At 47.4% G+C, this 14,137-nt stretch overlaps 2 protein-coding genes across 5 annotated transcripts; one reads left to right on the plus strand and one right to left on the minus strand.

Annotated features, from left to right (window-relative positions):
- Nucleotides 1-223: 223 nt before the first annotated feature.
- Nucleotides 224-3,999, plus strand: FKBP11 (FKBP prolyl isomerase 11). Of its 2 annotated transcripts, none has more exons than XM_032647265.1 (6): nt 224-468; nt 654-719; nt 1,101-1,188; nt 1,485-1,518; nt 1,869-1,939; nt 2,308-3,062. In XM_032647265.1, exons 1-6 carry the CDS (start codon nt 334-336, stop codon nt 2,685-2,687), a joined length of 774 nt encoding a protein of 257 aa, XP_032503156.1. In that variant the 5' UTR covers nt 224-333; the 3' UTR covers nt 2,688-3,062. The 2 variants fall into 2 exon arrangements, with proteins under 2 accessions (XP_032503156.1, XP_032503157.1); XM_032647266.1 differs by lacking the exon at nt 2,308-3,062 and adding an exon at nt 3,763-3,999 and having other exon boundaries at nt 228-468.
- A 359-nt stretch (nt 4,000-4,358) lies between these two features.
- Nucleotides 4,359-12,187, minus strand: CCDC65 (coiled-coil domain containing 65). 3 transcript variants are annotated; one of them, XM_032645746.1, is made up of 8 exons: nt 11,844-12,187; nt 11,118-11,285; nt 7,723-7,892; nt 7,186-7,324; nt 5,807-6,004; nt 5,386-5,604; nt 4,863-5,015; nt 4,359-4,765 (listed from the first exon to the last, which is right to left on the minus strand). In XM_032645746.1, exons 1-8 carry the CDS (start codon nt 11,973-11,975, stop codon nt 4,448-4,450), a joined length of 1,497 nt encoding a protein of 498 aa, XP_032501637.1. In that variant the 5' UTR covers nt 11,976-12,187; the 3' UTR covers nt 4,359-4,447. The 3 variants fall into 3 exon arrangements, with proteins under 3 accessions (XP_032501637.1, XP_032501638.1, XP_032501639.1); XM_032645747.1 differs by lacking the exon at nt 11,118-11,285 and having other exon boundaries at nt 11,844-12,146; XM_032645748.1 differs by lacking the exons at nt 11,118-11,285; nt 11,844-12,187 and adding an exon at nt 8,581-8,595.
- Between the last annotated feature and the right edge of the window lie 1,950 nt (nt 12,188-14,137).

Genomic DNA, 14,137 nt, shown 5'->3' on the forward strand with positions numbered 1-14,137 from the left:
ATGCCTACCTTTCAAGGTGGTTTTGAGGATTACAGACAAGTGTCTGGAACACAGTAGGTAAACGTAAATGGGTGTCATTATGTGACCCAGCCCCTCGCTATGGGACTGAACGGCTAACGGACAGGTCAGAATCTCAGAGGGCAGGGAGAGCTCCCGCGGCCTCCTCCCTCCGGGAGGTGGGGACAAGGTGGAGGAAGGGCTGCGGGAGGAGGAGCTGGCGCGCGTCGCGACCCGCCCCGTCCAGTCTGGCCTGGGCGCTGAAGGAACTGCGGTCCTAGCCGCTGCCACCCAACAGCCTGTCCTGGGTGTCCCGTGCCCTGCCCCCATCCAGTCATGACCCTGCGCCCCTCACTTCTCCCGCTCCGTCTGCTGCTGCTGCTGCCGCTGCTGCTCAGTGGGGCGGTGTGCCGGGCTGAGGCTGGGTTCGAAACCGAAAGTCCCGTCCGGACCCTCCAAGTAGAGACTCTGGTGAGGAGGAGATAGTCCCGGGCGGGCTCTTTGGAGGTCGGGCCTCGTGAGGAGAATGCCGGGGTCTCAAGGAACCTGGGAGCGGGGAGGAGAGGCAGTGCGGGCACTGAATTGGGGGTGCTGAGTCTAAGGGCAAGAACGGGATCTTTGGAGGAGCCTCCGTGACTCCTGTAGTGCGATCATAGGTGGAGCCCCCGGAACCGTGTGCTGAGCCTGCTGCCTTTGGAGACACGCTTCACATACACTACTCGGTGAGGGGTCTGGGGGGCCGGGGCGGGGCCGGGGGGGGGGCGGCGCCCTGCAGCAACACGTCAGCTTTAGCTTGGACACGTGGCAAGCGGTTCGCGAGTCACTCCGGCTCTGGGGGTCCTCCAGCACGTGGCCGGGGGAGGGGCGCTTCTCTTCCCTACCCTTTTTACCTCCCTGCTTTTCCGCCAGTTCCTCCCTGGCCCTGAGAAGTGAAGGGTGGAGGGATCTCTGAGAAGCGCCAGCCCTTTCTGCCCCGAGGGGAATGCTAGGCTGCAGTCGCTAGGGGGTTGCCGACCGAGGCCCAGGTGTGTGCGCGCCCTGCTGGGAGGGAGAGGTACTAGGTGTGTGCTCTAGAAGCTCTTCCCCCCACCCCCACCCCCCAGGGCAGCTTGGTAGATGGACGCATCTTTGACACTTCTCTGACCAGAGATCCTCTGGTTATAGAACTTGGCCAAAAGCAGGTGATACCAGGTATGTGAGCCGTACCTCCCATTCCACTTCTTCCCAACCTAAGCCCTTGCTTAGCTTCTTCAACACCTAAGCTGCAGTGGAAATGTCCCCTGGAATAAGACCCCAGGGCTCTACCAGCCACCTCCTGAGGTTCAAACCCCGCTTCTAGTACTCCTCTTGCCCCATACCGCATTGGAAGCCAGAGATTCCAGCAGTGGGGAGCTCAACTGAGGGTCCATGGGGAGCCTTTGAGCCTCCTCTCCTGGGATTTGGGGAATGTAGGTAGTTTCCTATTCAGTTGTGTCTTCTTCCTCAAGGTCTGGAGCAGAGCCTTCTAGACATGTGTGTGGGGTGAGTATCTGGGCAGGTGGGCTTGGGTACCCCCCCTGCATGGCTCTGCTATCCCTGCTCCTAGAGGAGGCAGGAGAATGGGCTTTGGCTTCACACTGGGCAGGTCAAGGTCACTGGGCACTGAGGCTTTGGATGAAGCCTCAGGCTTCCTGGCTGTGGATTTTGTTGGTGGAGCTGAGACATGTGGGGGGATGGACGCCTTGGCTGATCAACCTATTTGGTGCTCAGGTGGGAAGTTCACGTTTTGAGTGTGAATATCCAGAGGGTTTTGTTGGTGGGGCTTCAGAGGGACCGAGGTGGCTGGCCCACCTGTTCCCACCTCTGGCTATGACTCACATTCCTTCCCTCAGAGAGAAGCGAAGGGTAATCGTTCCTTCTCACTTGGCCTATGGAAAACGGGGATTTCCGCCGTCTATCCCAGGTAATCTGACTAGGCCTCTCTCTGTGGCTATCAGAATACCCAGTCCCGGGGACTTCCCTGGCAGTCCAGTGGTTAAGACCCTATGCTTCCAATGCACGGGGCGCAGGTTGGGTCCATGATTTGGGAACTAAGATCCCACATGCTGCACTGTGCAGCAAAAACAAACAAAAAAACCCCCCCGTCTTGAAGAGCCACAAACAAGGAGCTATGCACGTTGTCTGGAGCTTGAGAAGGTCTAAACCCAGTTTCCCGAAAGGTACAGGAGTGGCTGAGGCTTCCTTCTGCAGGGCCGCCTTCTTCCTCCCCAGATCACCAGCAGGGACTAGGAATATATAACCTGTTAAAGCCACTGGCTTGTCCTCTGGCAGACAGCAACTTTTTAGGGAGGAGACACCTGCTTGAGCCACACGAGTCTGCTGCCTGTGCCACCTCTCCGAGAACTCTGGACTTCTTTCCTGCCCTTTTCCTACAACTCCAAACTGTTGGTTGTGCAGTTGGCATGGCTTCTCACCACATCTCCACCGTTCCTTTCAGCCTCCGCCAGGATGATCACAGTCAAGTAATTCAAAACAAAATAAAACAAAAAACAACTTTTAAAATCCAAGCCTGGGACTTCCCTGGTGGTGCAGTGGTTAAGAATCTTCCCTCCAATGCAGGGAACTCGGGTTTGATCCCTGGTCAGGGAACTAGATCCCACATACATGCTGCAACTAAGACCTGGTGCAACCAAGATAAATTAAATAAATAAAAATTAAAAATAAGTTAAAAAAAAAAAGCCAAGCCTACCCCCTAACTTTAAAAGCCCTCACAGGTCACTGCTGATACCTATTTTTGAAGGCCTGAGACTGGACAGATTTCCCAAGATGCATATCTCTTGCTTTTGGTTATAAGAAATGTTCTACTAGCGAAAATGACTTGTACTTCAGAGTATTGGGATAAAAGTTCTTATCCGAGTTCCAGCTTAGACAGAGACCCATAGAGAGGGTCAGGGGACTAAAGAGAAATTCTTTTACCCAAAGTTCTGTTACCTCCTCATTTCCAGTGCTTCTTGTTTGCATTTCTCCCCCCACTCATTCCTGTCCATTCCTCCACTCCTTTTTTTTTTTTTTTTTTTTTTTTTTTTTTTTGCAGTACGCAGGCCTCTCACTGTTGTGGCCTCTCCCGTTGCGGAGCACAGGCTCCGGATGCGCAGGCTCAGCGGCCATGGCTCACGGGCCTAGCCGCTCCGCTAGGCATGTGGGATCTTCCTGGACCGGGGCACGAACCCGTGTCCCCTGCATCGGCAGGCGGACTCTCAACCACTGCGCCACCAGGGAAGCCCCACTCCTTACTTCTTAAACCACATCCTTCTTCCTCTCTAGCCCTTATGTTGAAACACCTATTTTTTTTTTTTTAACAATCACATTGAGGTGTGCTTATTGGTTGGTGAAATTTTAAAAAGTCTAGTTTAAATCCAATTAATTTCAGCCCTGCAAAGATTCTCTCCATGTGGCTGTTCAGAAATGGAATACAGTTAGTACAGAGGTCTCTAACTTACAAATGGACTTTACAAGTACTTTTCACAGAAGGTTTTTCTGTCCTGGCAAAGACCTGTCAGTGAATACAAGCCACACTTGTATATTTGAGGTAAACGTGACTATAACTAGATAGCTCATAACCCTCCTCTGCTTCTGCCTTTGTAAGAGAACTCAGCCCCACATTTAAATCTTGCCAGCTTTACAGTTGGTGCTGTGGTTGTGGTCTGCCCTCCCCGCTTTCATTCAGATCTGAGTCCTGGGTAACATGCACAGGGATTCTAACCTTCACCTCCTCTCTGCCTCCAGCGGATGCAGAGCTGCATTTTGACGTGGAGCTCATTGCACTGATCCGAGCCAACTACTGGCAAAAGCTGGTGAAGGGCATTTTGCCTCTGGTAGGCATGGCCATGGTGCCAACCCTCCTGGGCCTCATTGGGTATCACCTATACAAAAAGGCCAGCAGACCTAAAGTCTCCAAAAAGAAGCTCAAGGAAGAGAAAAGAAACAAGAGCAAAAAGAAATAAAAAATAATTTTTAAAAATCTTTGCATTTTTCATCCGATACTTTCTGCTGCTACCTTTGTAAGTGGGAATAAGGTAAAGGACTGGGGAGAAAGGGCATTCTTCGTTGGGTCTTGCCTGGCATGGGGGTGGTTGGAGGCTTTGGATCTCTTCTCCTGGCCCTCCTCTTCCTGTCTTAACTTACCCCAAGGACCATGGGATCTCTGGGTCCCGAAGGTATGTGTTTTGGCTCCCATGGCGTCCTGACTGAGGAGCAATCCATCACTGAGAAGTAAGCCTCTGGGTAGTTGCCTAGCTATTCTCTTTACCCCCTAGGGCCGCTGTATTCCTAGTGTCCTCCAAGTAGACTGTTCTATCCAACATGGCAAAGATACAAGGAGCTCATAAACTCCATGGAGATTTTTAATAGCAAAGTCCTCAGGTCTCTCAAAACATTCTCTGGGGGTTGAAAAGAGATTTTTATCCTTGTATCACAGGATGTGGGCGATCACATGGGCTGCTTCAATGATGTTGTAAGTGGCTGGAGGTTTTTGGTCACCTGGCTGGGCTGTAGGCATGGACGGGGGCTGGGGTAAGTTGCTGCTTTGATTGACGATGAAGCGTGGGCTGAGCTGGCTCAGCACTTCATCACTCACTGAGATGCCATCCAAGTACTGCTTGAGCATCTCCCGCAGCTTCTCATTGATTTCTAACAACTGGGCACGTCTGTGTTGAAGGCTCAGTTGCTCCAGTTTCACTTTGTTGTACCTTTTCCAGAAATTCTCCATCCCTATGTGGTCCATTATCACCTGGGAATTGAATTAAAGGGAGAAGGGGTGTGGTAGCACCCGTTAGCAAGTGTAGCCCCAGCCCTGGGCGGTGGCCTCTGGGCCGTAGGAAGCTTACCTTTCCAAGCTCCTCATTAAACTCCTCTGGGTCAATCTTCTCTATGTCCTCCTGCTCCTCGGGAGTCAATACCGATGAATAAAAAGGCAGCACTTTTTCTTCCTCTGTTTCAAATTTCCTACATATCTCAGCAAGTTTAAGGACCTTTTCACCCTATTGGAAGCAAGAAGAGACCTTTCATTAGGAAAGGGAGTGGGGAGGGGAAATAGTGGATTTGGTTCCCCTGCTTCAATCCAGGGGAGCTACTTATCCAAATGGGAGACAAAAGTAATAAATACATCCAACAGAGAGAGCTATGTGCCAAGCACTATTCCAAGTATTTTATACTCTTCTAAAAGTCATTCATCATGAAGTAACTTCACTTAAAATGTGAGAGGAGAGGGAACATGGAATAGAATAGGCTTTCCAAGTATGCATTCAGGCAGGAAGCAGGGGGAAGCCCTCTATGTCTCCCCAGCCCCTTTCGCTTCGCAGGGAGCTGTGTTCCTTGGTTCTGTTCTGGCTGCCTTCTCCCCTTTGTTACCTTGTCGACAATCTTCCTCAGGGCCTTGAGGGTGGCATTACTTTCCAGGGTGAGTTTGACTAAGTTCTCCTGTGATATTCCCCGGGCCTGAGTCCTTTGGGCCTTAAGTTTTCGCAGTTGTACAAGGACCAACTCCTTGTCCTCACGAATGTCCCGGTTCTGTTCTTCACTCTCACGGCCGTGCACCATGATCTTGCCTTTTAAAATAATTATGGAATCCTAGAGGAACAGGGTAGGTTAGAGGAAACACTTGACTAGGTGAGGGTCTTCAGGGAGCAGGTAAAAGGACTGTCTGGGGACTGATACCAGAGCATACCATCTTTCCCCAACCAGTGATGAGGCCCAGTAGAAACTGGGGAAAGGAGAACAGGGGATAATGGAACAGTTAAAGCAGTGAGTCTTTCAGGTGGGCTGCACTAACCTGTAGTCTCTGTATTTTTTTCATCTGTGCTTCAATCTCTTTGGAGCTCTTCTCGTCCTTTACCTTTAGAGTCTCGAAGGCGATCTTTCGATCCTCTGTGGCATCAGTGTAATTCTTGAGTGCATCCTGGAACCTTCTCCACAGATCTTCTACTGTATGCTCCAGTTGCAGTCTTAGAAAGTGCTTCTCTTCTAAATTCTGGGAAGTGGCCCCAAAATAGCCAGTGCTTGGAATTACCCTATTAGCACCCTTTCACTTCCACCAGCAACCTCCCCCTCTTGAACTGTTTGTAGCACAGCGTGGTGCAGAGGTTGCCAGTGAAAATGCCTACAAACCAGGCAGATGATATAAATAAGCGCTGTGGGCTAGCTGGGGCCTGTGGCAAACCAGAGAGGAAATGCTCCATTGGTGTGTGTTTGGGGGGGGTGGGAGCACAGCTGCTCAGCTTCACATGAATGTCTCCATTTGGAATGTGGCCCAGTGTTACCAGATCTTTACATTTTTCAAGGGAAGCTGAAAATTTGGATTTTTATGTGAAATCTTCCAATTTTTAAATGTAGAAAGCTTATAAAAAATTTTTAATGAAACATTATGAGGCAAAATAAAAACAAAGCGGGGGCTTCCCTGGTGGCGCAGTGGTTAAGACTCCACCTGCCAATGCAGGGGACACGGGTTCGAGCCCTGGTCCGGGAGGATCGCACATGCCGTGGAGCAACTATGCCCGTGCGCCACAACTACTGAGCCTGTGCTCTAGAGCCCGCGAGCCACAACTACTGAGCCTGCGTGCCACAACTACTGAAGCCCCCATGCCTAGAGCCCATGCTCTGCAACAAGAGAAGCCAACGTGATGAGAAGCCCGCACACCACAACGAAGAGTAGCCCCCACTCACCGCAACTAGAGAAAGCCTGCGCACAGCCACGAAGACCCAATGCAGCCAAAAAGAAGCAAAGGGCCCCACCCCCCAAATCCAGGTCTGCAGGCTGGCTAAGTCTGCAACCTCCAGGGTGGTGGAAGCTCTTGGGGCCAAGGGACAGGAGAACTGGACTCTCCCCCTGGTTCTACCACAGACCAGCAGCATGACTTTGGCAGGTCATTTCACTTCTTTGGGCCTTAATTTCTTCATCTACAAATCACAGAGGTGAAGCCAGACGATCTCCTTGGTGTGCGTTAGCTCTAAAATGCACTTCCTTGACATTTCAGAATGGTTCCCCCTCCCCACCAATTTTCACAAAATTACAAAAAGCAGTAGGGGTACCTACGGCAGCAACAGGCATTTTATTGGCTATGTTGGTTAAAGGGATCTCTTCTAGCTCTACTAGCCTTGAGCGATTTTCTCTCACTTTCTCCCAGTTCCTGCCCTTCTGCTCTCCCTCTGTACCTTGTTTTTGAGATCTTCCCACATGCTCTGGAACTCCAGCTTGCTTTCGTACTCAGAATCTATGCAGTTCTGCTCCATGGCCATGAAGACATCTTGTAGGTAGTGAATCTCTTTTTCATGTTGGTCAATAATTGTCTTCCTGTAGGAGATAAGATACTGTCTCTGCTCTGAGGCATAAAGCATAGGGATCAATAATGACAATGCAAAGCAATATGTAATAAAACTATATGAACGGTACAAACTCTTAGGTACTGAAGAAGGACAGAGGGAAGGCGGGTTCTATTCTTTTCAGGGCCAGAAAGAATGAATAAGATTATTTTGATTTTTGAATAGGTAATACATTCATATGATACAAAAATCAAAAAGTACAAAAGGTTGCAGTGAAAAGTCTCCTTCCCATCCCTGTCCCCCAGAGAGGTAGATGTGTAGGATTTTGATAGTTGAAAGTGGGTGGCTGCTTACAGCCAGCATCTTGACATAGGCTCTAGATAGTCCCCTGGGCTCAACACCCCCATATCTCCCCTTAGGTCCCCATACCTTTCTGTCTCAAACTCCTTGGTCAGGGCCTCCAGCTCCACGTTGTAACTTTCCTCTAGGAGGCTGAGCCGGCGTCTCTGCAGGGCCAAGAGCCGGTCGATGTTATGCAAGTGGCTGCGCAGTGCGTGGGCGTACTGCTCCTCAGCTTCTGACAGGTCCTTCACTAACGACTGGGTAGGAAACACAGAGTTACCATTTTGGCTGAATGGCATCTCTGTGAGAAAATAAAAATGTATTCGGCTAGCTAGTTCCTATTTTCCCTAGTCTCTAAAGCCAATTCTTTGGCTCTGGGAGCTCTGGCTCTGCCACTTGTGAATGTGAGAAGCCAGTGCTGGTGAAGGGGCCATGTGGAAGCATTCATTCCAGTCAACGGCCCAGCTGAGCTCCCAGCGGATAGTCAGAATCAACTGTCAGTCATCTTACACATCCAGCTCAGTCAAGCCTTCAGGTGACTGCAGCCCCAAATGACATCTGACTGAAAACCGTACGAGAGATGTCAGGCAAGAACCTCCCTGGTAAGCTAAGTCAACCTGCAGAACCACGAGACAGAGTGAAATAAATTGTTGTAAGTCGCTAATTTAGGGTGGTTTGTGATGTAGCAATAAAAAATGAGAACATGTCCCCTAGAAAAAAAAGGGACCGTGTGAGCATCAATGTGGATAAGAACTGCAATGGATCAAAACATATCAAATATGTTTGATTATGAGTTTATCAGGATACTTTTTAAAAAAATCAGTTACCATTAGAGGATGCCAGACAACCGATTCTTTTTTTTTTAAACTGGTTTGTAAAGGGAAGAGAAAGAGCATTTCTTATATAACCTATAGTGTATATAAGCATTTCTTATATAAAGTATACCTCTGGGTAGCTGAATGGTAAATGATAGTATCTCTTTACAGAAGTATTCAAACTAATAAATGAAAAAAGAATACTATTAGAAAATCAGCATTTTGCAACCCCCAATGAATTAACGGATAATCAACAGCTGCTAACATCACAAATGTGCCTCCTAATAGAAGAACACAACACCTGCAAGCTTCTAGATCAAATTACCAAGACACAGGAAATACTGAGGACAAAGTAACATGTTAAACTACAATACAGTATACTATGCAGTTGTTAAAAAAAAAATGAGAAGCTCTTTATGGGCTAATGTTGAATAATCCCCAGGATATATTATTAAGTGAAAAAGGCAAGGGGCAGAACACTATGTAATACTACCATTTGTGTAAAAAAAAAAGGTTTACTCATGAAACTAAAATTATTGGGAGGGGCACTGGGTGGCTGAAAGGCACCAGTGGGAGGGAACTTTTCTATATATAACTTTTTTATCTTTTGAATTTTGAATATTGTGAGTGAACTACCTATTCAAAAAAGTAAAACAAATTAAAGCGAATAAAGCAAAAAAGCATTTACCAAATGCCCACATGATCCACTCACTGTAAACTACCACATTGCTAGCTTTTACCTTACATGTTTAGTATGAAAAAGATCTGAAATAGGTGCTGATAATGGAAGACTATTCACTCACTCAAGAAATGTTTACTAAACCTGCTATGTACCAGCACTGTGCTGGATGCTGAGGATTCAGAGATCTAAAGACATTCTCAGTGCCCCCAAAGGAGCTTGAAGTCTTGCAGTAGGAAAAGTTATATAAGTAGAAAATTACAATAAATTCTGAAAAGAAACCCCCAAAAAACCCCAGGTATAAAGTTCAGATTAAATTCTGATTTTGTAAATTCTGAAAAGAAATTACAGCATGAAAAATGCTATGAGGTTGATGATTTCCCAGTGACAATGGGATATAAAGGACTTAGTGCCTACATCTGACTAAGAGCACTGAGGAGGGCTTCATAGAAGAGATGTCATTTGTATCACTCTTGAAGCAGGAGTGAGAGTTTCCCAGGAAAACTGGGGAGATAGGGAATGGCACGTGCAAAGGCACAGGAAAGAAGGCTGGCTATGTGAAAGGTACAGGTAGAGGCCAGATCACGAAGGGCTTTGATGTTTGATGTTCCTTCCAAGGAGTTTCGATTTTTTCTGTAGAAGAGGGGAGCCACTAAGGAGATTTACGCAGTGGAGTAACAGGATCAGATATTTGCTTTAGAAAGATAATCCTGGTGAGGACTTCCCTGGTGGCGCAGTGGTTAGGAATACACCTGCCAGTGCACGGGACATGGGTTTGAGCCCTGGTCTGGGAAGATCCCACATGCCGTGGAGCAACTAAGCCTGTGCGCCACACCTACTGAGCCTGCGCGCTAGAGCCTGTGAGCCACAACTACTGAGCCCGTGTGCTACAACTACCAAAGCCCTCGTGCTACAACTACTGAAGCCCTCGCGCCCAGAGTCCGTGCTCCGCAACAAGAGAAGCCACGCAGTGAGAAGCCCGCGCACCGCAACAAAGAGTAGCCCCCGCTCGCCACAACTAGAGAAAGCCCGCACACACAGCAATGAAGACCCAATACAGCCCAAAATAAATAAATTAAATTAAAACATAAAAAAAGAGACTATTGCAATAGATAATGCCCGTCTCAACTACAGCAGGACAGTGAGGAAGAAGAGCAGGGTGTGACTCTGAAAAATATTTAAGCAGAAGATTTATACAAGACTTAGTAACAGAAGTTAGGAATGGAAGCAAAAGCTGGGATGATTCCCAGATTCCTGGGTTGGGTGATCTGGTGAATGGTCCTACCCAAATAGAGAGTATGAGGAAGATCAGATGGTGGAGGATGGGAAATGGGGCTGGCTAGAGAAGGAGGAGCTCATGAGCTCAGTTTTGAGGACAGTGACACAGCCAGGAACAGATATCGAGGGATCCTGAATAAGGGATTTGGAACTCAAGAGAAGAAACCCCTTAGAAGAAAAGATGGTATATACTCAACTCAAGAACCTCCCCAAAACATAAGGTTGGCTGATTGAATTGCTTAGAGATACAGAACTGCTCTTACCGATGGAGATCTTCTCAACCTCATCCAGGGCCACTGGAGTTGAATCAAAGAGGCCAAATAGAATTTGGTTGAATAAAGCACTGGAGTGGGGATCAAGAAATCCGTGTGTAGCCACAGCTCTCTCACTGACTAGCTGTGTGACCTTGAGCAAACTGGTTCCTGCCTCTGGAACTGAGTCTTCTCACATTGAAATGAAGGTATAGAACTAAGTTCAAGTCATTAGGTGATGTCTACTGTGCCTTACAACTCTAATATAGTACTGGTTTGAGGCAGTAGATGACCAAGGAGAATGGCTCCTCTAACAGAAGGAGAAGGATGACGGCTCAGTATTCTAGTTTTCATTTCATGTGTCTTGGGAGGGCTTTAAGATCAATTACTTCACTAGGCCCATTCTATTAAGAGATCAAGACAGTCATATTCAAGTGTTTCTTTGGGAAGAGAGCTTGCCTTGATGACACTGTCCTTGCAGTCCACCACTCGTTCAAATGTTTGGCTGAGGATCTCAATGTCCTTATGAAGCTCTCTGGTCTTGACTTCCCGAAGGACCGTCCTCCACTGTGTGTTAATCTTATTAAGGTTCAGAGCAGAGTTGTGCTCCTCCTTGGCCAGCTTATCCTGTGTGAAGGAATAAATAACCACCCCCTCCCAGAGGTCAGGGTTAAAAGCCCTGATATAGTACAACAAACAAGATCACCCTTTTTCTTTTCTGAGGGACCAAAGCTCCTCATGGCTAACACTCAGGAGTTCCTGTTCTTGTTTTGGGAGGGTCTGAAGTAAGACAGGAGCAGCCCAATGGCATTGTAGGGAGAGCTAGCGTGAATTTCCTTCTGGGTGGAAGCATCAGAGCAGGATGTTATTTGCAATGACCCATCTCGAGGGAGAATATCACGATTTCAGACAGCTCAGACAGCTGATAGCACCTACTGTCCCGGTTCTGGGGCTCAGGAGTGATTGTCAAGCTCTACACCACCTTCCTCCCTCCATGCTTCACAGAGAACTGCCCCTTCCCCCAGACAATATTGCCTGAAATCTAAGTATATCTGGGTCTTAAGATTTCCAGAGGAGCGGAGGCTAGCATGAAAATGAGGCTACCACAATGACAGAAGCAAGGCAACAGGACCAGTGCAGGGGGCGTGTGGGGTTGGGCAGAGAGTTAATGCAAAAATCCATCACCTTCAAGAACTGGTTCACGAGCCTCTCTTTCTTCTTGGCCATCTCCTCCTCTGCCAGCAACTTCTGCTGAAACAGAAGCAGCTGCTCTTCATCGGACAGGGGCATCTTGGCCTTTTTCCCTTTCTTAGACATAGCTGGATCTGGGCGAGGATCCTCCGCCTGCCAGGGCCAGCGCTAGAGGGGGTAGGAGGAAAATGTCCCCAGAAAGGTGACTTCTGGAACTGCCCCTGGAGGGTAGTTGGACCTTAGATCTCAGACCTCAGGCAAAAGATAGCCTGGGATAGCGGTGAGGCAAGGCTCCCAAACCAAAAGACGCATCTCCGTCTCTTAGCAACGGGGATCTCGCTAAGATGGCGCTGTAACGGCTAGGAGAAGAGGTCTTGGCTCGGAGCGCCCTCTGCCGGCTGGAGGACCGCAGTCAGTTTTTGAGAGAGGGTCTTTTACTTCTCAAAATCCCTAGCTTCCCCAATGACCATTTAAAAATCTTTTTTGGATTGTTTTTCACATAATGGCCATATTTTAAAATACAAGTAATAACAAGTTTTGGAGATATATGGAGAAACAGGAACCCTCATACACTGGTGGTGGGAATGCAAAATGGTACAGCCACTTTGGAAAACACTTTGGCAGTGTTTTAAATGTTAAACATAAATTTACAGTGTGAACCAGCAATTTCACTTTCAGACATCAATCTAAGAGCAATGAGAGTGTATCCACATAAAGACTTACACAGGAATGTTCTTAGCAGCATTACTCATAATAGCCCAATTGGAAACAGCCAAAATGTCCCAAAACAAGTGAATGGGAGACAAAATATGCTCTTTCCACACAGTGGAATACTATTCAACAATAAAAAAGGAACAGACTATGCATGCATGCTGCAATGTGGATAAACCGCAGAAGCCAAGAGGCCACATATTGTAAGTTTCCACTTACGTGAACTACCCAGAAAAGGCAAAGCTATAAAGATGCAAAGTAAACTACAAATTGCTTGGAGGGAGGGGGGGAGATTAACATTAAATGCACATGAGAGATCATATTGGGTTGATGAAAATGTTCTGAAACTGATTTATTTTGGACAACTTGATGAATTTGGGTTAAAAAAATCATTGCGGGCTTCCCTGGTGGCGCAGTGGTTGGGAGTCTGCCTGCTGATGCAGGGGACATGGGTTCGTGCCCCGGTCCGGGAGGATCCCACATGCCGCGGAGCGGCTAGGCCTGTGAGCCATGGCCGCTGAGCCTGTGCGTCCAGAGCCTGTGCTCCGCAACGGGAGAGGCCACAACAGTGAGAGAGAGGCCCGCGTACCGCAGGAAAAAAAAAAAAAAAAAAAAAAAAAATCATTGCATTATATACTTGAAAAGGGCAAATTATGATATGCAAAATGTGCCTCAACAAAGTTGTTTTAAATGTGAGATATAAGCCTGTATCAGAGTCCTCCAGAGAAACAGAACCAATATTTTAAATATATAATATTTAAAATATAAACATAAATATTTACAACATAAAATATATATTTCCATCCATCTGATGTTTCAGTCTGAGTCCAAAGGCCAGAAAAGACCAAAGTCCCAACTCAAGCAGTCAGGCAGGAGGAGTTCCATCTTACTCAGCCCTTTTATTCTGTCCAGGCCTTCAGCTGATTGGATGAGACCCACCCACATAAGGGAGAGCAATCTGCTTTACTCAGTCTACTGATTAAAATGCTAATCGCATCAAGAGATACCCTCACAGGGGCTTCCCTGGTGGCCCAGTGATTGAGAGTCCGCCTGCCGAGGCAGGGGACACGGGTTCGTGCCCTGGTCCGGGAAGATCCCACATGCCATGGAGCGGCTGGGCCCGTGAGCCATGGCCGCTGAGCCTGTGCATCCGGAGCCTGTGCTCCGCAATGGGAGAGGCCACAACAGTGAGAGGCCCGCATACTGCAAAAAAAAAAAAAAAAAAAAAAAATGAAATACCCTCACAGACATACCCAGAATGATGTTTGACCAAATATCTGGACACGCTGTGGCTCAGTCAAGCTGGCACATAAAATTTACCATCACAAGTCCACCGCTCGTCAATACACATGTTCTTAAACCATACCTAATCTCCAAATAAAGACAATAACCAGGTCATAGTACTGAAATATTATAAAATAAAGTCAATATATTTTATATTACATGATAAGGAATAAGAGAGGGGAAAAACAAAGATATTTTATTTTTATACACACACAAACATATTCATAACAAGATAAGAAGGAAATATAACTATTACAGTCCTGTAATTACAGAAATTACATTTCTGTAACTGG

This window comes from Phocoena sinus, chromosome 10, assembly GCF_008692025.1.
Source record: "Phocoena sinus isolate mPhoSin1 chromosome 10, mPhoSin1.pri, whole genome shotgun sequence".
Taxonomy (NCBI): domain Eukaryota; kingdom Metazoa; phylum Chordata; class Mammalia; order Artiodactyla; family Phocoenidae; genus Phocoena; species Phocoena sinus.